Raw genomic sequence first — 21,930 nt, forward strand, 5'->3', positions numbered from 1 at the left:
TGATACTGGGGGGGTTGCCCCACAGGTGCAGGACCTTGCACTTGGCCTTGTTAAACCTCATGAGGTTCACATGGGCCCACTTCAAATCAATGCATTCCTTTATCCAAGAGGGTCAAGCAGAAAGTCCTTAGCGTTGACTGAATCGGGACTCTACAAAGGAAAGACACAAGGCAGCATCTTGATGAAACTGTACAGTCTTACCATTTCTATTAGAAGGGATCCCTAGACTACATCCTGCATTTAATATTTGCAGCAATTTACTGCAATTTTTGTAAAAGAATTAACCACTCATCTTCTTCAATAAGTTATTGTTAAATAAATATTACTACTTCTCTTTGCTGCTGTTAGCAGTTTCTTTATAAATGTATATAAGAGAATTGATTGACCAATGGTTTAGGGTTTGCAAACCTTAAGGGAACCCAATACCTTGTAAAATGTCATCAGATCTTGCCAGACTGAAATTTCTAATTTAATTGACCTTTAACATAAAGTTCTGTTATAATTTCATTTCTTAGAAGAAATGCTCTTGTGTCAGTGACATTTCAAGTAAGAAGTCTAAAGTGTAAAGGAGTCTCTGTTCCACAAATTACAGCTGTAATTGACTGCAGACAGATCTTCCTCCAGTATTTAGTCTTGCAGGTGGAATGTGGGACTATATTGGATCCATTCTTAGTTTATCTAACAAATCAGGGTTCGTGAGGTTTGGCTGACACATGTTCCACTTTATCTCATCTACTTTAATCTTAGAGAACTGTTATCATTTCACCTGGCAAACCCCTCACCCAGCCAAACCAACAGCAGGAAGCAATGAAACCTCGTGAATGAACCAGCTGGCGCAGTGACTTCAGGCCAAGCGTACAGAGTTACTAGCTTTGGAGCTATCCTGGCTATGGATGCGTATTTTTAATTGCTTCTCCAAGCCAGCACTCTCAAATACCTGAGACTTTTTTGTCACTGCCCTTTAGTCACGTTTCTGTCCTTACCACTTATTATCAAGGTGACATCTCCATCCTATCTCTTGTATGCCTCTTTGGGATGAGGGGATTCTGTTTACTGTTTCTAATTTACAAAATCTACTGAAATTCGTTTCTGTCAGATACTGGCCCACGGTCTTCCCTAATCTTTAGCTGATCAAGGAAATCCTTATTTACATAGAAACAGCGCAAAGCAACTCATCGTGTCTTTTAAAATCAGAGCATCTTACTGGATGCACTGCTTTCCCAGGTGTCGCTTTACGTTCTGTAATTATTTCTGCAGCTTCCCTCCAAAAGTGCTCTTAGGATTTAAGGGCATCAAGAGGTATAATCTCAGCTCCACATACTTTTCAAATTACAAGAAAGGCTGAAGTGAAGACAGAACTAACTTTACTGAAATTCTGTTTAAATCTAAAGGAAACAAACTCAGCTTGTCAAGCCTCGTCCTTATGGGAGTCTGAATATTTTTCTACATGTGCACGTCTTTGTGTTATACCTCTGCTTGGCTGCGTGCAAAGTTATTAAAAGGATGTAAACTTTCTGAGAGCTTTTGGGTCCAAGGACTCAGGGGTGTATTCTCACAGGTTTATCCTGCCATCCATCCCCACTTCGCTCTGGGGGCCCACAGCTGAGCTCAAGCAGCTGTGACTTGGTTGGCTTTCTCAAGTTCTCCTGTTTGTTCTTGAGAATCTGTTGTGGTTACAGCTGTCGGTCCAACACAGCAGCCGTTGTGGCACCAAGGGCTTTTACACAGTCAGAGGATGCACAAAATATCACAATGCAGCTTTACTGTATCTGCTCCAGGGATGAGTTGTCTTCCCAGGTGTGGGCTTTAGCACAGCTAAAGCCTGTGCTGCCATTCCTGGTTTGAAAAGATTAGTTTTCTTGGTTCAAAGACAGCATAAAAATTAAAATGTGAATAGAATATGAGGCTGAAGAAGAGTAGCCTGTATTTGGCTTAATGTTTCTACTTCACACAGAACTTGTAGTTTCACCAGTGATAGGCTTCAAAGAGGATGTGGTTTATGTTCGTGCTATTCAAATGTCTCGAAACTAGTAACAGTCAGTCTGCCTGGGTTTTAAATGTTAAACCAAACTTGTGTTTCCTTCGTGTTTAACAACTATGAGCAAGGATTAGGTTTACAAGGACAGGGGTGCAGCGTTTGTCTAGCCGAGGGTTGTGTTTGCAGCGGTGGTGGACTGGGAATGTACCTGGTTAGTGTAAGAGAGGCCAATGGCTCTGCTGTGCCCAGGCTCTCCGGGTGACGACAGTGGCCTGGTGGCTGCAAGCATGGTGCTTTCCCTGCAGAAACGGGGCGCCCGGACACGAAGCTACATCATTTCATTTTGTACGCTGCACTCATGGTTCTTCCTTTGAGAATAATATCAAACAGCTCATTGTCGTAGTTTTTATTGTGTCCTTAACCGTTTTCTTTACTTTCCTGAATCCCATCAAATTTTGCTGATGTTGTGTGATCGGCACTTCAGTATGTGAGACAGGCTACGTGAATACGCTGTAAGAATTTTAGATACATCATCTTTCCATCTTTACACATTGCATCATCTTGCTGGCCATTTTGGTACGCCTGTCAGCCATAATGGATCCCTTTCCTGAGATGACACGGTTCATTTAGATTACTACAGGCTCTACGAGCATCTTGGGGTTTTTCCTCCAAAAATTTGCTTACTCCTTTTTTGATGTTTTACTTAATATTTTTGGTCTTTTGTTCTCTGAATTATATTTCTCTGAATTTCCACACAATTCTCTCTGATCTTAACTAAACTAAATATTTAATATTTTACTGTTTCCTGCCTTCCAGCCTGTCACTAAGCACCAAAATGCTCCCTACTTAGTACGTGACCTTGCAGAATTTTTGCTGATTTCTTGCCTGATTACCATTTGATTCTGTTCTTTGCCTTCTGTCCCATCCAGCATCAGAGTTATGCCAATTCTTTGTTTTTTAAACAATAGCCAAATAATTTTTAGAAGTCTTTTGTTGAAAATCTCTGGAAGTGTGAGTGAACTCTTAGCAACAAACTTTCTTTTCTTCCAGTTCTCTTTATCGATGCATTCAAACAATTCTAATGGATTTGTGAGATCTGCTTTTCCTCTCCAGGTGCTGATCAGACTATGACCTTTCCAGCATCTTCTTATTCTTCTTGAACTGCAATTTCAACCAAATTGAGAGACAAATGCAAGTTTACAAACATTCTTACTGCTCTTTCAAAGTACAGATAAAACCTTTGCTTTCCAGGTTTTGGTGTAACATTGTGGGGGGGTTGCCTTTTAAGTGGTAGTTCTGCTTGCTGTGCAACTGTGTCATCTTTTATCATGTGCATGTATCATCTGGGTATGGCAATCTTGTCAGTGACACTTAAATTACCGGTTTCCTACCATAGGTTTTGCTGTTGTTGTTTTTAATGACATTTCAGAGTCCGGTATTACCTCATCTCTGTTTTGTATGCCTTCTAAAAACCTTGCTCTTTTCATTTAATGTCCATGCCACATGTGAGAATTTTGCTTTTTATAATTTGTTGTTACTAATTCTGTGCATTTTATTGAAATGTTGCTTTCTGATGCTTACTGTCACTGCATTGTTTTCGGGAGCTTCCCTTCTCTGGATACTGAGGGGGATCACACTGTGGCTGTTGTTAATGAAGAGCTGTTGTCGTTATCTCTTAACTCCTTTCTGTTGCAGAAGGATACTAGTTAAGCCCCATATATTCTAGAAATAATTGCTTCAGGAAGCAATAATTTAAATATTTTACATGTGAATCTGTTTATTATCCTTTATGGTAGGGGTTCTCCCCACCCTGGGATCAAACATTCTTTTACTCTTCGTTTTGTTTCCTTCATTCCGGTCACGAGCGGTGTTCCCCAGGGCTCAGTTTTGGGGCCAGTCTTGTTCAATATCTTTATCGATGATCTGGACGAGGGGATTGAGTGCACCCTCAGTCAGTTTGCAGACGACACCAAGTTGGGCGGGAGAGTTGATCTGCTCGAGGGTAGGAAGGCTCTGCAGAGGGACCTGGACAGGCTGGATCGATGGGCCGAGGCCAACTGGATGAGGTTCAACAAGGCCAAGTGCCGGGTCCTGCACTTCGGCCACAACAACCCCATGCAGCGCTACAGGCTTGGGGAAGAGGGGCTGGAAAGCTGCCTGTCGGAAAAGGACCTGGGGGTGCTGGTCGACAGCTGGCTGAACATGAGCCGGCAGTGTGCCCAGGCGGCCAAGAAGGCCAATGGCATCCTGGCCTGTATCAGAAATAGTGTGGCCAGCAGGAGTAGGGAAGTGATCGTGCCCCTGTACTCGGCCCTGGTGAGGCCGCACCTCGAATACTGTGTTCAGTTTTGGGCCCCTCACTCCAAGAAGGACGTTGAGGTGCTGGAGCGTGGCCAGAGAAGGGCAACGAGGCTGGTGAGGGGTCTGGAGAACAAGTCTTATGAGGAGCGGCTGAGGGAACTGGGGTTGTTCAGCCTGGAGAAAAGGAGGCTGAGGGGAGACCTCATCGCTCTCTACAACTACCTGAAAGGAGGTTGTAGCGAGGTGGGGTCAGTCTCTTCTCCCAAGGAACAAGCGATAGGACGAGAGGAAACGGCCTCAAGTTGTGCCAGGGGAGGTTTAGATTGGACACGAGGAAAAATGTCTTTACTGAAAGAGTGGTTAAACATTGGACCAGGCTGCCCAGGGAAGTGGTTGAGTCCCCATCCCTGGAAGTATTTAAAAGACATGTAGATGTGGCGCTTAGGGACATGGTTTAGTGGACATGGTGGTGTTGGGTTGACGGTTGGACTCGATGATCTTAGAGGTCTTTTCCAACCCTAACGATTCTGTGATTCTATGATCTTACAGTGGGCATTATTATCTATACAAATTCATGTGCAGGTATGTATACAGACCATGAATTTGCTGACTTACGTTGTTTTCTTTTTAACTGGCTGCCTCCATACCCAGTCTCACGATTTACCTTTAGAGTTCACTGCAGTCACAGCTGTATCTCATTGATGTTCTTGGCTATGCCTACATAGTGTTTGTTTTGTTACGGCCATCGTGCAACGTAAGGCATTGCAATTAATGTCATTTTGCTTTTGTCTTTTTTTGTTGTACTATTTCAGTCTCAGCAGCTAAACAGCTTTGACTAGCCCTAGTGTACTGATTACCTGGCTTTTTGTATAGGTACATGTGATGGGTTAACCTTGGTGGCCAGTACCGTATATATTTGCCAAGACAATACAGGCAAACCTGTGATTATGAGAGACTGGAACCGCATGCCTCCCCTGGCTGGCCACGTATCCATCACCCCACTGCTGCCAGAGCAGAGTAGTTTGAGTATCCTGTGCCAAATAGGTATAGTCGAGCTATATACACTTCCTTTGTGTGTCATTTATCTTCACACTGTTGCGAGGGATGCAGATTTAATCTGATCAGAAACTGCTATCAATTAGGTGTCTGACCACAGGACATTCCAAATGAAGACAACCATTGCCTGTATTTCGATTTAGATTTGAATTAGGTAAACCTGTGTGAACCTGAAGCTTTTTCTCAAGCTGCCGTGTTATTTGGTAGCAGCTATTTACAAGATTAATAAAAAAGAGATGGACAAGAGATGAAAAATCTCGGGTTGGTCATAGGAATTGCTGTTGGCTTTCAGAGGAAAACAGCTGCCTTGGTGATGGTGGGGAAATAGAAATGATTCTTTGTGCAAAAAGTAACATTTGCTAGAGGTGCAATTTTCATGAGCCTCATGAGATGATCTGAAATGGTGAGGACTGGCTAACATGCTGCAGGCAAACGTGTAAAGGTCAGATTACGTATATGTATTTTTTTTTCTTGTAGTGTCATCTAGACTGTCACAGACATCGTCACCTCAGTCAGGCTGCCCGTCACCTTCCATCCAGACAGGCAAAGTCATCTCCTCATCCCAGAAGCACAGCAAGAAGGCACTCAAACAGGTAAGTAGTATAATCTGGAACCTAGTTTAGGGATCGTTGCAGTTATTTTATTTCTTGGGTAAATCATCTTTCTCAGTGAAGCTGCATTCTGCAGAGGAGTAATTCAGAACTTCCTGGCTGTCTCATAGTAAACAGGGTTTTGCTAAAACATCCCTCTCTCTTAAAGGTGATTCAAAATATTGTGCTACTTAGTTCTTTGCTTTTTCCCTAAATAAGCATCTGAACATTTTTTTGTTAGTATTTTAAAGAACGGATATAAGATGTTGTTTCTTTTCACCTAACCTTTTGATGAGCGTGCTTAGCTTTCTACAGTCTGTTTTAGTAAATGGAAGGTCTTTTTGGGAAAAGAATTAAATCCACTGACTTCTTCCCCTAGTTAGCGGCATACTTTCCCTTCCAAGGAGTTCTGTGGGTGCAGTGTGTATGTATATATGGAGGGAAGAAGGGGAAGGACAGCACACTGACTTTGCGTTGTACCTCTGCTGGCTGTTATGAGAGAAAGAGGAGGACCGATTGTTTTCCATGCTTGGGAAATGACTGTTGTGTAGATAGTGTTAATTGTGTGCATGCAGGATGGAACGGGTAAGCGTTTGTACTTCAAATGATTTGTTTCTCCTAATGAAAAATGCAAGATGAATTAGTCCTCTGAGTGTCTTATTTGCAGGTGTTTCCCCAACTGCATTGTTTAGTTTTCCATGATCCTTAGAAAGGAAATGCTTTATCAGGGTTAGATTTACTCCTTAGTAAAGTAAAAATCTGTAAGGAGTTATGAATCAAGTTGCAGAGGAGGTGCTAGTCCAGGGATTACAGAAGCTTGTCACAGACAGATGAAATCATGATGTGTTCCAGATAGGATTTACCTTTTCCAGCCCAGCCTGTTTTCCTGACTTTTTCCAGCTGAGAAGGAACACTCAGGATGGCATTCAGCTAACAGAGGTGCCTGTGGCCCTGGAAAAAGGATCTGCAGTGAGAGAGAAGGATCTAATTAGGGCATGTTATTGAGGAGAATATTACGGGGGGAGATAAGGCAACTGGATAAACGGGAGCTTTGTTTCCAGCAAGAGGGGGTTGAGTTGATGTCAAAATAAGATGCCAGCTTTAGGGAATCTTCTCTCTCCTCCCTTTTCCCACTTGGCTGGTTCTCAACAGAAGCATCAGTGTTACTGTGACGTTGCTTGCTGCTGTTAGCCGCAATAAAGAAGCGAGATTGTGTTGTCACTTTGGGCAGATTTTCTTCTGAAGTTCAGAGTCAAGCTTCCACTTTCATTTGAATCCTCAGAAAATTGCTTCTCACTAATTCAGCAAGATATTAATTATACTCTTTGCTTTCCCTTCCTCATCCCTGTTTAAGCCTGGCTGGCAATCATTTCTCTCCAACATCCACAAAGGCTTTTCTCTTTTAAGAGAGTGATCAAACAGACTCAGGGTTTGTTATAAACACTCGTGTTCAGCAGTTCCTCTTCATTTTCTCTGGTCTGTAGGTCCTTGTGTCACAGAATCAGAGGTTGGAAGGGACCTCTGGGCAAACCCACACTCCATTTCCAAACCTGCACTCCATCTATTTTTCTCCTCTCTTCCCAGCCTCTGTCCTTACATGCCTAATAATTTTCTACTTTTCATCTCTGAATTCCCCATGCTCCTGCTCCCACCAGCCTTCCCCCACCTTTATATTCATTCCCCTCTGTCTCTGCTCTCTCCCTCCTCCACCCCCCAGCTTTTTTATTCTGAGATGTCTACTTCCCAAGCATCCTTGCTCCAGCACTGTCTCTGAATGTAACGAAATACATCAGAGCCAGTGAGTTCCAAAATTGAGACAGCGTTCTCGGTTTCACTGTTAATCTCATTGGTTTGGGGAAAAAAATCAGAAACCCTGAAAGAGAAATGGGGAGCCACGTGGAGGCCTTGGTGTCTGCATAGCATACCTGTTTGTACTTAACAGTTCTGCAGCTCTCTGCAAGGCAAAAAGCTGTTTCTGATGGTCATCATCTTCCATCACAACAGCTCCTCTCCCTGAACTCAACTCTTGTGGCCCAGAGTAGAGCATCAAATTGTAGCATAGTGAATAACTGGCCTTCTAGGCACACAGGAAAAAAAGGTGTTGCCAAAGAACACCATAATTGTTCAATCATTCTAACCTACCTGCCCAAAGTTTGCTCTAGCTTTGGATCAAATTCAGAACATTCCATGCCCAATCCTTTGCTTAATTTTAGTTTCAGTGGAATTCTGCCATTTTGACGAAATATCACATCTTCCACCACTTCCTAAACATGGTTGCCACTGTGGTCAGGAAGAGTTATAAAAAGTAGATAGAATGAGCAAATATAGATAGCGGGAAGGAGACAGCAGTGTTATGAGTAGAATGGTAGGAAAAACATAAGATATTGAGGGAAACAAGAATTAAAGAAAGCTTTCATATTTTTAATTATGTCTGCAACCCAGATTATTTGCTAGTGTGCACTGGAGAAGGCAGCTGGCTGGATTCAGCCCTCCTGTCTTAAGTGCTAAGTAATTGTACTGTTACTGGAGGGAAGAGAGAGCATATTTCTAAGTGAGAACTTTTAACCCTGGAACGCCATGCTGCTGCTATACTGACAATAAGTATCAGGTCCTTTAAGAAACAAGGATCAGGATTTAGTTCATAAATGCATCAGAGTTAAAACTGTAAAATACAGCCAAATAATACGGTGTGTACCGGTGTGCCATCACCACACAGTATAGTAAGTAAGCAGATGGCTGCGTTCCTTACAATTGTTTGGAAAAATCCCGAGTTAGAGATTTGCAATTTCTGAATCTAAATTGGCAGGCATGTCAGTGCTCATCCTGCTGGAACGATGAAACAATCATGGGGAGAAACACCCTTTGTTACAGTGAGTGTGTGCTGATACAAAAAACCACCACATTCAGACTCTGAAATTTATAATGCAGATCCGGAAAGACGGGTGGTTTCTCACCTGTCACTGGAAAATGCAGGTACGACTCTAATTCTTTCCTCTGATCCTCTCCAATCCACTGACCTTCATCTCATCCTTACCTAGCTTGAGCGGCCACCCCAGTGCCATCAGAATTCACAGCATCACAGAAACCCAGAGTGGTTGGGGTTGGAAGGAACCTCTGGGGTCCTTCTGCTCCAACCCCCCTGCTCAAGCGGGGTCACCCAGAGCCAGTTGCCCAGGACCACGTCCAGTTGGGTTTTTAATGTCTCCAAAGGTGGAGACTCTACAGCCTCTCGGGGCAACCTGTGCCAGTGTTTGGCCACCCTCATAGTAGAAAAGTGGTTTTTTTGTGTTCAGATGGAATTTCTTATAGTGTGCCCGTTGCCTCTGGTCCTGTCACTGGGCACCACTGGAAGAGCCTGGCTCCCTCTTCTTCATTCCCTCCCTGCAGGTATTTATGCACGTGGATTCAATCCCCCCGAACCTTCTCTGCTCCAGGCTGAGCAGTCCCAGCTCCCTCAGCCTCTCCCCATAGCAGAGATGCTCCAGGCCCTTCAGCATCTTGGTGGCCCTTCCCTGGACTCTCTCCAGTCTGTCCATGTCCCTCTTGTACTGGGGAGCCCAGCACTGGACGCAGCGCTCCAGGGGTGGCCTCACCAGTGCTGAGCAGAGGGGGAGGATCCGCTCCCTCGATCCAGATCTCATCATGGTGTTTTAAGATTAGAAATTACACCCTCTGCTCTGATAAGGTTTATACCGTTGGCTTTCATCATTATCCATTACACTTTTATCTGTTGTTGCCACATACATGGAATGAATAAAGCCAGGGACTGGGTTGGGCCACACTCTACAAAGGCTCTCCAGTCGGTGAATAGTCGCTTTGTCCCCTTTTGTGAGAAGAAGGGGGCTGTACAATACAGATTTTTCCCCATTAGGTGCATCCCCGTGGGTTTTTAACGTCATTACCAGAGACGTAGTCAGGTCCAGAGCAAGAAGTTGGTGCTTAGGAGCAGCTCCTGGTCCTGCTGCGGTCACTGTTGTCATCCACAGTGGAGCTGACAGGGAGGAGCATGCTGCTGACATAAGGTCTTTGTTTAAATTACAATTAAAGGAGGTGCTGATGATACCAATTGAATGGCGCCATTTTGAAGTAGGATCTTCAACTCTACAGAATAAAGTGGTGGTTTCCGCCCTCAACAGCGGGAGTTTACCTCAGAGCTGCCCTTTGTGCAAACGCACCTGCACGCTGAGGAACATCTGCCCTCCATTGAGGGCGGCACGGCGCACCCAGCGAGAACAAAGGACAACTTAAAGGCAAACAAAATGACGAAAATAACGAGCCCCTGTGCACGCATGGGCACAGGGGGAGTATCCGGGCAGCGCAAGTGAGGGTTAGAGGAGAGCTGGTGGGCTGGCGCTGGCCGAGGGGTTTGCTGTGTGCCAGGGTCTGTGGAGAGACCCTCTGAGAGCGCCTCTGCCGCCTCCAGAGGCTTCCACAGCCGCGGTGCCTGGAAGCCGCCGCCTGATTGGTGGGTGTGGGGTAGCTAGCTCTTTCCTGATTGGCTGGTTCCTGACAAGAGGTGGGTCGGCAGAGTGGGGCCTTGCGTGGCTGGAGCTGAGGGGAGCTGGGCCTGGTGTGGGGTGTTATGGGGAGCTGGGCCTGGTATGGGGGAGCTGAGGGGTGCTGGGCCTGGTGTGGGGTGTTATGGGGAGCTGGGCCTGGTACGGGGGAGCTGAGGGGTGCTGGGCCTGGTGTGGGGTGTTATGGGGAGCTGGGCCTGGTACGGGGGAGCTGAGGGGTGCTGGGCCTGGTGTGGGGTGTTATGGGGAGCTGGGCCTGGTACGGGGGAGCTGAGGGGTGCTGGGCCTGGTGTGGGGTGTTATGGGGAGCTGGGCCTGGTACGGGGGAGCTGAGGGGTGCTGGGCCTGGTGTGGGGTGTTATGGGGAGCTGGGCCTGGTACGGGGGAGCTGAGGGGTGCTGGGCCTGGTGTGGGGTGTTATGGGGAGCTGGGCCTGGTACGGGGGAGCTGAGGGGTGCTGGGCCTGGTGTGGGGTGTTATGGGGAGCTGGGCCTGGTACGGGGGAGCTGAGGGGTGCTGGGCCTGGTGTGGGGTGTTATGGGGAGCTGGGCCTGGTACGGGGGAGCTGAGGGGTGCTGGGCCTGGTGTGGGGTGTTATGGGGGAGCTGGGCCTGTTATAGGGTGTTATGGGGGAGCTGGGCCTGTTATAGGGTGTTATGGGGGAGCTGGGCCTGTTATAGGGTGTTATGGGGGAGCTGGGCCTGTTATAGGGTGTTATGGGGGAGCTGGGCCTGTTATAGGGTGTTACGGGGGAGCTGGGCCTCTCCCCTTCCTCCCCCCGGCCCAGTACTTACAAGGAGGTTATTGAGAAGACAGAGCCAGCCTCGTCACGCTATGGTGAAGGAAGTGGGGCGGTGAGGAACAATGGGCGTAAGTTGAATGGTATAAGGGAAACCAGGACATAAGGAAAAGCTTTTTCCCCGCAAGGACAGTCCAGCAGTGGAGCAGGGGCCCGGAGAGGTTGCGCCATCTTCATACTTGGAGTTTTCCAAGACCCGACTGGCCAGAGCCCTGAGCGACCTGGTGGAAGCCAAGCTGCCCCTGCTCTGAGCTGGAGGTTGGACTGGAGACCTCCCGAGGTCCTTTCCTACCAGAATTATTCTGTGATTATGACAGGACTCAATATCAATTTAGATATATTAAAGAACCCCCCAAATGTTTATAACAGAGAATGTAAGTGCGAAGCTGACACGGAATTTAAGGAGAGGTCTCTAATGAATAATCATTTCCTCCTCTTCCCACACATGCCTCAGCCACCATTGGCGTGGGCACCTCAGGCACTGCATGACCGAGAACTGAGGTGACAAAATGAACAAAAGCAGAATTGTTTCACCTAAGCCGAGAAAAATGCAGCAGTTAAATGGCATACAGAATAGGGGAACTGAATATACAAAACCTTAAATATTTGAAGTGATTTGCATAATGGAAGTACGGGATTCACACAACCCCCTGAACATACTAGTGGTCTTCATAGTCTAGTGCTTTCTTGACATTCACTGTTGCCTGCAGTTCATCTTCAAAGAAGAATTTGTAAAAGCTTTCTTGAACTTGTTTATGGGGTTTTGTTACTCATATGAATGCCACATCTCTATTTTTATCTTCCTTTTTTTTTAAAAAAGCTTTTGACCTCAATAACAGGAGGTTAATTGTGCATTGCAGAGGCTACTTCCTCTTACTGACTTTGAATTTTGCTGTGTTTCAGTTTGGCTGAATGTTTTTTTTAACCTGTGGTAGAAGTGGCTAAATAGGAAGTATTTAACAAATTGGAAAATAGGAATCCAATGTGTCCATTCATGATCTCTATCCGTTCGTTGTCAGTATCCCCCATTTGTGTCTTTACAAACTGAAAGTCAGTCTATCTTCTGTTTTCCTCATGTGGCAGATTCTGCAGGTTCCTGCATATTTTTATTCTCTCTCCTGGTTCTAACTGTATTGTTTATTTTTTTGTTTAATTAAAGATAGCGGTGATCTCTAGTTAACAGTCCCACTTATATGTATATGTATATATGCAGCATATTTCCTCTTACTTCCTATTTTGAAATTCCGTGGTATACTTGATCTGTCGTAATTTATTCTGCTGTTAAGTTTATTTGGGTTTGGATTTCATTTTTTGAAAACAGACACTTAAGTTTGGGTAAATGCTGCAGTTTAACCAAATTGCCTTCTTACTTCCTTGTCTTAGTCATTTGTGCCTTTTAGGCTGTGTTATGGTGGCCTTAACAGTCTTTCCTGAAACAAAGGATTTTATTTTCTACCCTTTAGTGTTTTAATCTTTATTACTCTGCTAATTAAAAAAGTCTTTCCTAATGGGTAGCGTCTCTGTTGAAGGTCCTCAGTAAAGTTGCTCCTTGCTTCTCCAGAAGACGGAAATTAATTACATGATGGTACTTTTACTTTGAAGTTATTTCTATAATTACTTCTTGAACCAACTCCAGATTTGGAATCCTTTCTCTTTGCATTCTCTAGAGATCATTTTTTTCATGAAAGAACACAACTTAAGGTGTTCTGCAACCATTAACTTTTTACTTTAGATGCAAAGGTAGGAAACCTGTCCACTTGTAGTCGTGTATTGAAATAGCATCAGTGTCCCATGCGAACTGAATGTGTTTCAGAAGTCGTTTTGAACTTTTGACGTAGTTAGAATCCGAACCCAACTATCGGTTGCTATAAAACAAGCGGTTTGTACTGTGTGCTAATAATTTCTAAGAATATTTTGAATTTCTCTTTGGTCATGTTCTTCTGTCCTCTTCCCCAGGCCTTGAAACAGCAGCAGCAAAAGCAACAGCAGCAGCAATGCAGAGCAGGCATGCCTGTGTCGTCTAACCAGCATGTCCTTCTAAAGGCCGTCAAGGCAGCCAGTGACTCCACACCTGCAAAATCTGGTACGTGGCAGTGACACTCCTATGTGTTCTTTTACTGTCGTGTCTCTTTAACTTGCCTTTTATTGTTCTTAGGGGATGAGAGAAGAAAGCACTCTTTTCATATGGCGTTCTTTTTGTTTCTGAAATAGTCTAGCTTCCATTTTCCTGGCTTTGATTTTATTAGGAATGCATTCAGTTAAGAATAGATCTTGAATAGATCTTACTGTGCCAGATCTTGGTTAAAAAGCTTCTTTCTGTGACAAGTGCCTTCCCCTATAGTTGCCTGTACACTGTGGTCAGGTACTTCTCATGGCTAAGCAAATTAGGTGGCGTTTCTCTATTTATTTTTTTCCAAAGTGGCCTCTCATTCTGTAGTGTGGCTTTCATGTCTTCTTCCAAAGATGTATGTTCTGATCTGAAAGATCCCCAGGAGGTTTCCAGCATTTATGCTGCATTAGAAATTAATGAGATCACTGCTCTTCTCTTGTTCCTTCTCTTGTTCATTCAACAGTGCATTAGCTCCCTTACCAGCAGCAGCATTTCACTAGTTATCATAAATTCTTGGTAGTTACTTCTAGTTAGTTTTCTCTAAATTCTTTTCAGTGTAACTGATTTCCATTATAAGCTCCTGGTTCTGTAAGCATGCATGACTCAAGTTGTTTTCTTTTAGATGCAAAAAATGCCTCTGTGTTTGTATAGACTGATTTTCATGTTGTACAAGTAAATGACTTTGTAGACTAACGCCATCATTATTTTATCAATCCACAATTTGTCAAGTCATCTGTAAACATTACCAGTAGTGGCTCCATACCATCTCCAAGATCACTGAGCACCAATTTGCTTTTGTTCATACTTAGGGCAGAAATCAGAACAGTGGGCCTATCAAATCAAACACGTTTGGCCTGGTGACCTGTGTCCAACACTGCTGATAGCACGTGCATGAAGAAGTGTGTAGAAGCGGGGTAGGCACATAGTAGTGCTCTCCCAGAATTAATAAGCATGTTGCACTCGGGGACCTCCAAAGCAAGAGGAGGTGTCTGTATTTCACGGACTTGGTGGGATTTTCTTCAGTGGATTTGCCTAACCTGGGGGGTGGGAATGTTGACTTTGTAAATGCCTTGTGGCAAACACCGCATTGTAAAAACTACTCATTTTTGTTTGTTTTGAGCCAGGCCCCTTATACCTTTATTTGATTCATTCTAATTTGATAATTAGAAATGGCAGGCAATGAACAACTGTTGTTTCTTCAATAACTTCTTGCCACTCATGACTTTTGTAGACGTCTCTTTCAGTCTGAAGAGTCCTACTGTATTTTCTCATTCCTCATATGGAAAGCTATATGCTTTCTGCAATAGAGAGTGAAAACTGTACTCAGGGTGCAGATACATTCTGAGTCTGTATAGCATCATTTTGGTATTCTATATTTTGTTCATCTTTTCTTAACAATTCCTAGCATTCAATTTGCCTTTTTTGACCCAGCCAAGAGCAAGCATATTCCTAGAAATGTTGAGATTCTGAGACTCCTTCCTGAGTTGTCATTTTCTATTTTAGGGCCCAACAGTATGTACGTAAGGTTAGGAGAGTTCTTTTTGTACATCACTTCATGTTTCTGTGCAGTGAATCATATCTGTTCTTTTATCACTCAGTCATTCATTGTCATTAAGTCCTTCTGCAACTGTAATGGGGAGGGGGGTGTTGGGACCTAAGAAATAAACAGAATTTAGGTACACAGGGTTAGTATATGTGGTATGGAGCAGGGAGAGGCAGGAGCGGGATCAGCAGCATTGTGTACAAGAGGAAAAGAGGGCTGGCTTTCTGAGGCTGCGATCTCTTCCAAAAAGCAACGATGATCTCCTCTGCTTCACAGTCCTGCTGATTCTGATCCTGCTTCACCGTCTTCTGCAACACGTACACAGTCCCTGTCTGTTTAAGCTGCATGTACTTCTGAAGTCCCTGCCCTACTACCCCATCTGTTACACTAATTATCATGGGTAAAATGCTGTGCTGTCAAACTCAGACACTTCTATGAGATGGAAATTCCCTCCCCCTCAATAAGTACCCTGTTTTTCCATCCTTCACCCTTGATTTACTTGACTGGTCCTGATTTATCTCAGAAAGATGATGATCATGAAAATGTAACCGTTGAGGAAGACACAGCAAGAACGCTCACTCTGAAAGACTTTTGTCAGGTGTTCTCTCACAGGTGGAGTGGCTGAGACTGGCAGTCATGAAGCTTGCCCAAAAAAAGGGAAAGAAAGCAATCAGATCACAACAAAATTACATCTCCAATCCCAAATCCTAAGCTATTTGCAGTCTTCTTAAAAATGACTTTTTCGTAAAGCCTGATAACACGGGTAATACCAAACCGTTACAGAACGAGGGTGTGCCTTCATTATTCTTATAGCATCTATTAACCTGATTCCAGTCCCAAAACTCCTTCCCCTTCCAAACAGTCAGTCATTCAGCCAACAAGCCTGTGCTTAGAGCAAGAAACAACTGCATGTGGAGAGAGAAGCTGCATCTCTGCTACTGAGTTAATCATTGCCAAAGTACTGGGCACAAGAACTGGAACTCAGTCAATCCATTCCGCTAAATTCCCTGACATAGCTTTGGCTCAGGACAAACTAGCAGTCTCCTAGGCAATCCTTGGCGTTCAGCACGGGCCAAACATCATTCCCTGCAGGCAATTTGAACGTGGCCAACCCCGCCTGGGGGAGACAGAAAGGGTAAGGATGTGAACACGGCCAGTTTGTGCCAGTTGTTCTTAGAGCCAGGGGAATGCCCGATGTCACCGTTCTGTTTACTGGTGTAGAAGTAGCCAAGAGGATTACACAACAGCAATAAGACAATATTAGTATGAAAAACATTTTGCTCTTGCATATTCTTGGTGTAATTACATGAATGTTTAGCTGAAATTCACTGATCAGGTTAAGAAATTCCACAGAGCCATCAGAAACTAGGCCTAGGAGTGAGTACCCTTGGGAGCTCATCTAGTCCACATCCTTTCCTCAGGGCAGGGTCTATGATGCATTCCTGACAGATGTTTTCTTCAGTCTGTTCTGAGAGATGCCATCGATGCAAACACCAAAAACTCCCAGCAAGTCTTGCCCTTCCTACTTTGTTAACTTTATCTGTAAAATGTTTTTCTTAGCCTCTAATCGGAATGTTTTCTTGCTTCCTTGGGTTTACACCCAAGATTTCCTGTCCTATCCACCATGGACACACAGTGCAGGTTATTTGATTTCTTCTCCCTACTGCCTTTTACATAATTGGAGATGTTTCCTCATCTCATGCTGATTTTCTTTAGTATAAAATTCTTTGTGTTCTAATGTGTTTGTTTACTCTCCCTTTCCAAATAGCTCTAAACAAATCCAAACCAAAACTAGACCAATCTGCCCTGGCTTGCTGGTTATATACTGCTGGAATGTTTCTTGTAACATCTGTTCAGACATATGCAAGGTTGCGGCTATGCGCCGTATGTCCGATTGAAAGGAACAGGCATATTTATCAGCTGTATTTCATGCATCATTTAATAGCAGAGTAAGTATTTAACAGTTGATGAGGTTGCCTGTTGTCCCCAGGCAGCTTTGTAGTTCAGACCCTTTCAAAAAGGTTAAGGGGAAAAAGGTTAATATCATCTTGCTTGTTTGAAATTCAGTCCTAAACTGTGCTTGTGCCCTTTACACCTGGGCTGGTGTGGTCTGAGAAGGAAGCCAAAATTAATCCAGTAGAAAACTACACATTTCCCGTGACAGTATTTAAGAAAATGCAGTGCCAGGTATATGAAGTCTTTAGCATAAAATGATAGTTTAAAAGCCTTTTGCAATTTCTCTGCTAACTAGGATTAAACCTGAATGGTTCATTAGCACAACAGGCAGATATTGTTCCTGGAGGACCCCATCTCCTGAGCTCCCTGCCCTAGGAGGAAGTGCATTTCACTTAGGGAAGTAGGAACAGGGGAGACCTAAGAGGGACTGAAACAGGTAGAATATTTTGTAAGATTGTTAGCTAACATAAGAATAATTATTAAAATAGATTAATGGAGTAAGTAATCCAAACTCGTGTTACTTAGAGTACTTAAGAGTATTGTTTGGTGTCTTTATTTTTTGTGATTCTAATGAGGCTTTTGTCTTCCCTGGGTATGGGCAGGATCCTGCTGCTGGAGGCCTGCTGTCTGGCCCTTCCCAGGCACTGCATGTCAGCCCTCTGGGGCTGGAGGTCACGGCATATCGGTTTCTCTTCTTATTTTGGTTTCATGCTTCCCAAACTATTGCCACATCCACTTTAATCACGGGTGAACTATTTTCTTCCAGCATCTCTATTTAATTTTTGTTACTGTTGTTTTTCTCTCTGACTTCCCCATATTTTGCTGCTACATTACGGTTGCAAGCTATTGTACATTCTGCATGTCAACTTACCCAGCCTTTCTAGTACTACTCTGAAAATATGTTAGAATCATAGGACCACTCATGCTGGTAGGGACCTCAAGGAGGCCTGTAGTCCAACCTCCAACTCGGAGCGGGGTCAGCTTGGCCTCCACCAGGTTGCTCAGGGCTCTGGCCAGTCAGATCTTTGAAAACCTCCAAGGATGGAGGTGGCACGATCTCTCCGGGCCGCTGCTCCATTGCAGACTGTCCTCATGGGGATAAAATTTTTCCTTATATCCTGACTGACTCTTGCCTGTTTTTTCTTGTCCTCCTGCCTTGCACCACTGTGACAAGCCTGGCTCCATCTTCCTGCTGGCCTCCTGGTAGGAACAGAGTGGTGACTACAAGGTCTCCCTCAACCTTTTTTCTTCTCCAGCCTGAACAAGCTCCAGTCCCTCAGCCTCTCCTCACAGGGCAAACACTGCAGTTCCTTGAGCATCTTGGTAGCCCCCAGCTGAGCTCAGTCCTGGTTTTTATGTCTTCCTTGTATTAGAGGTGCCGGAACAGGACACAGAATCAAGGTGTGGTCTAACGAGCGCTTAGCCAAGGGGGATAATCGCTTCCCTTGATCTGTTGGCTGTGGTCCTACAGCCCAGGATGCTGTTGGCCTTTGGTGCCAGGGCACAAGTTCAGGTTGTGTCTGCCAGGACCCCCATGTCCCTTCTAGCAGAGCTGCCCCTGGCCTGTATTGCTGCCAGGGGCTCTTCCTTCCCAGGGGCAGGACTTTGCATTTGTCCTTGTAGGGTTCCTGCTGGCCTGTTCCTCCAGCCTGGCTCGGTCCCACTGGTAGCAGCTCTGCCCTTGAGCGTAGTGACTGGTCCTCGCAAATTTGACGTTACCTGCAAACTTGAGCAAGTGCTTCATTGCCTCCCCCAAATAAAAATGTGAATCAGGACCGGTGCCCTGAGGCACTCACTCATTACCAGCCTCCAGGCAGAGTACGGAGCATGACTCTCCAAGTCTGGCCACCTCACCCACTGCTCACCCATCTGGTTGTCCACCCCATCTAGTCCCTAATGTCCCAGCTCGCGTACAGTATTGTGGGACACAATGTCAAATGCTTTGCTAAAGTCAAGGTAAATGGCATCCACCTCTCTTCCCTCATCCACAAATCCAGTAATATGATCACAGAAGGCAACCAGGCCGGTCAGGCATGATTTACCCATGGTAAGTCCATGCTGACTGCTTCCATTCATCATTATCTCCTTCGTGTGACCAGAAATGTGCTCCAAGAGGGGTCACTCCATGATTTTCCCAGGCAGAAAAGTGGGGCTAACCAGTCTGTATTTTCTGAGGTTATCTGTTTGGCCCTTTTTGAAGGTGGGTGCAACGTTTGCCTTTCTTAGTTGTGGGGAATCTCCCGCGATCCTCATTTCTTTGCAAAGATGGTAGAGAGAGGCCTTGTAGGGACCCTGGTGGGCTCCCCCAGGACCCTTGGATTCAGCTCGTGTTGTCCCACAGGCTTGTATGGGTAGAGACAACCTTCTTGACTCATCTTCCTTGCCTGTCTTTCCTGAAGGGTTGGTATCTATCCATGCCAGCATCCAGCCACGTGAGCTTTCCTACCTTAAAGATTGTGAGGGACAGAAAGAAGTTAAGGATTGAACTCATTTCACATGTGGTCTCAGGAAAGCCATATTCCTCAGCTTTTAGTACGGCTTTATTCGACTGATTTAGGGTAGGAACAGTGTACGTTTATGCAGCCCCCAGTTAGACTGAACACTGATTACTGTAAAAGCCTTTGAATGTTACTGCAATATGAGTGGCATTTGTATGTTTTTCATCAGCATCCATGGAGTCCTTTTTTCCCCTCCTATCCACGCGATAGTACATAGAAATAGCTCACAGCCGGGCCAGTGGGATATATTGAGATGGAGAAGTAAATTAAGCATACAAGTGGAGAGAGAACAATATTCTGATAGAAAGCAACACACTGATGCCACAATTTCAGGGATGTATTTAGTCAGAACTGGAACAGCTAGTGTAAGGAAGAGAAGGAGGGGGAAAGGCACCAGGCAGAGAGGAGAGTAAGAGAGGCAGATGGGGAACACAGCTGGCACAGACTGGGTGAAGGAATTAATAGTGCAAGTCATTAGTCAGAGCCAGCATTCGTTTAGTTTGTGACTTAATCACGTGTATTGTGGAGTTTCTCTTTTGAGGTATGGGACTTCAGTACCTTTACATACTTGAGTGTGTACCTGTTGTTACACATAAACCTAAAGAGAGCGGAGAGAAGACCAGCTTATGTTCTTAATTCATCTGACTTAAGAAGAGGAGGGAAAGGAAGGCAGGGAGAATCTAGGGAAGAAGCTCTTCCCACCGGCAGAAAAGATACTGCTATACAAAAGAGAATGTGGGTGGCAGTGATTTGTAAGGAGAAATCATAGTGGTGAAATCTGACTAGTTTGGCTAAGTTGTGACTTTGGAGGAGGACGTGAAAATACCTCTTGAGTATTTGAAACAGGAGGAGGAATGACTGAGGGTGGTCTTAAAAAGAACAAAAGCTACAATAGTAGGTTAAAATTTAGAAAGTACACATAAAGTATGAAGAGATTTTTCCTGACAATGAACTCTGAACAGAAACAAAAGCTGCCTCTGAAAGGAAGTTTTAACAAGATTATTACTGGATTAGATATAGGCGGGAAATAAGATGGGACTAACTGGGAAATAGACTCAAACCATAAATGAAATGGCTGTCCATCCCTTTATTTTGTGATAGTCTGATAGCTACAAAGGGGTCTTCTACTTTCAGCCTGTTGGGAAGTGCGTGCTACAAGAATAAAGGAATATAAGTATCCCAGAAGTGCTTGTCCCAGAGCTGCTGGGATTAGGGTATGCATGTTAAAGAATCTTTATTTCAGTCCAAACAGATGTCTCATGTAATATTTCTTTGTACATCCCTGTGTTTAAAATGTTTCAATTTCCTGTGCAGCTTGGGAAGGAAAGCAGTCAGATGGACAGTCAAGCAGCCCTCAGAACTCCACCTCCAGTTCCTCTCCCTCTGTTAAGCTTGATAACTCCTTGCCAGGGTTGGGGAAGAAGCCATTCCAGAGATCTGACAGGCTCCATGCAAGTAAGATATTTATTTTTCTGCTTCCAGAGATTTGGTTGCTCTGATGATGGAACAAAAGCCTAAATAACAAAATTGAGTAAAATGCTAAAGTGACTTCTGGTCAACTCCGGAAGGTACTGCTAGTATGCTGTGTGAATCAGGATAAATAATTCAAACCTTACATATGCAAATAAGCCTTTTCTCATTTCTTATCATCAGGGGTTCCTACTTGTGAAATTGCAGCTTGCTGTTTGAGAAGCAAAAAAAGGACTTGCATTATTTAGCGGGCTTTTTAATGTACTTGAGACATTTTGATAACATTAAAAAAAAAAAAAGAAGTTCCTTCCCAGATCTTTATACTTCAGACCCCACTGTTATTTGGCTTCCTTCCTGTTCATTGAGGTTAGGTCTTTCTCAGCCCTCCTGACCTTTTGTGGTTTCTTTTACATATACCAATGATGGAATTGACCTCGGTGAACTTAAGGATATTCTGAGGTCTCCATCTATGCCAATCATCCTAGATTTTCTTCATCACTGGTGAAGATAGACACTTTTCAGGGCAGGTTTCATTTATACCCTGTAATTATGAAATTCTGCAACTTAAGTAGATTATAAACCTGCAGAGCCATTTTCTGAATGACTTCTAATAGAGCAAACTTGCCCTAATGAAACAAGCCTCTGTGGCATTTATTTTGTTAGGTACTGTTACCTTAAAAATAATTGCTGTCATCCCTGAAGTCAGGGGAAGCAGGGTCTGTCTTAATATTACCCTTTTTGCTAATAATGTACTTTTAATCTAAGCTTCAAAACACATGGTATTTTGCCAGTAATAGACAGTGGATGAATCCAAACAAAATGGAGTACACAGCACAAATGCTTTCTTCGTTACTCTTCCCTGAATTTGCAGGACATACATGAAGCTGGCTGTGGTTAATGCTGGACTTGCTGGCTTTCAAAGACAGAAAAGAAAAGAGAGTAGTTACTCATTTTTACGGCTTTGTCTAGTGTTGTGGTTTCTACGCAAGCACAATGAGCTGATGAATTCTTCTGAAATGCTTTTGCTGAGAACAAAGTAGGAAGGTCCAAGAAGCAATCCTGATGAACAAACTAACCTTAACTAGAGGCTTAAAATAGAAAATTGACGTGGC

The 21,930-nt window shown here is 44.2% G+C and overlaps 1 protein-coding gene across 1 annotated transcript in view; it reads left to right on the top strand.

The window, feature by feature from the left end:
• Positions 1 to 21,930, top strand: part of ASXL2 (additional sex combs like 2, transcriptional regulator) — a 54,994-nt gene that overhangs the window by 16,978 nt on the left and 16,086 nt on the right. Inside the window, exons 2-4 of the mRNA XM_009275117.1 lie at positions 5,813 to 5,928; positions 13,198 to 13,324; positions 20,663 to 20,803. Coding sequence (XP_009273392.1) covers positions 5,813 to 5,928; positions 13,198 to 13,324; positions 20,663 to 20,803 — 384 coding nt within the window. The remainder of the gene's footprint in view (positions 1 to 5,812; positions 5,929 to 13,197; positions 13,325 to 20,662; positions 20,804 to 21,930) is intronic.

This window comes from Aptenodytes forsteri, unplaced genomic scaffold (assembly GCF_000699145.1).
Source record: "Aptenodytes forsteri isolate BGI_AS27 unplaced genomic scaffold, ASM69914v1 Scaffold192, whole genome shotgun sequence".
Taxonomy (NCBI): Eukaryota; Metazoa; Chordata; class Aves; order Sphenisciformes; family Spheniscidae; genus Aptenodytes; species Aptenodytes forsteri.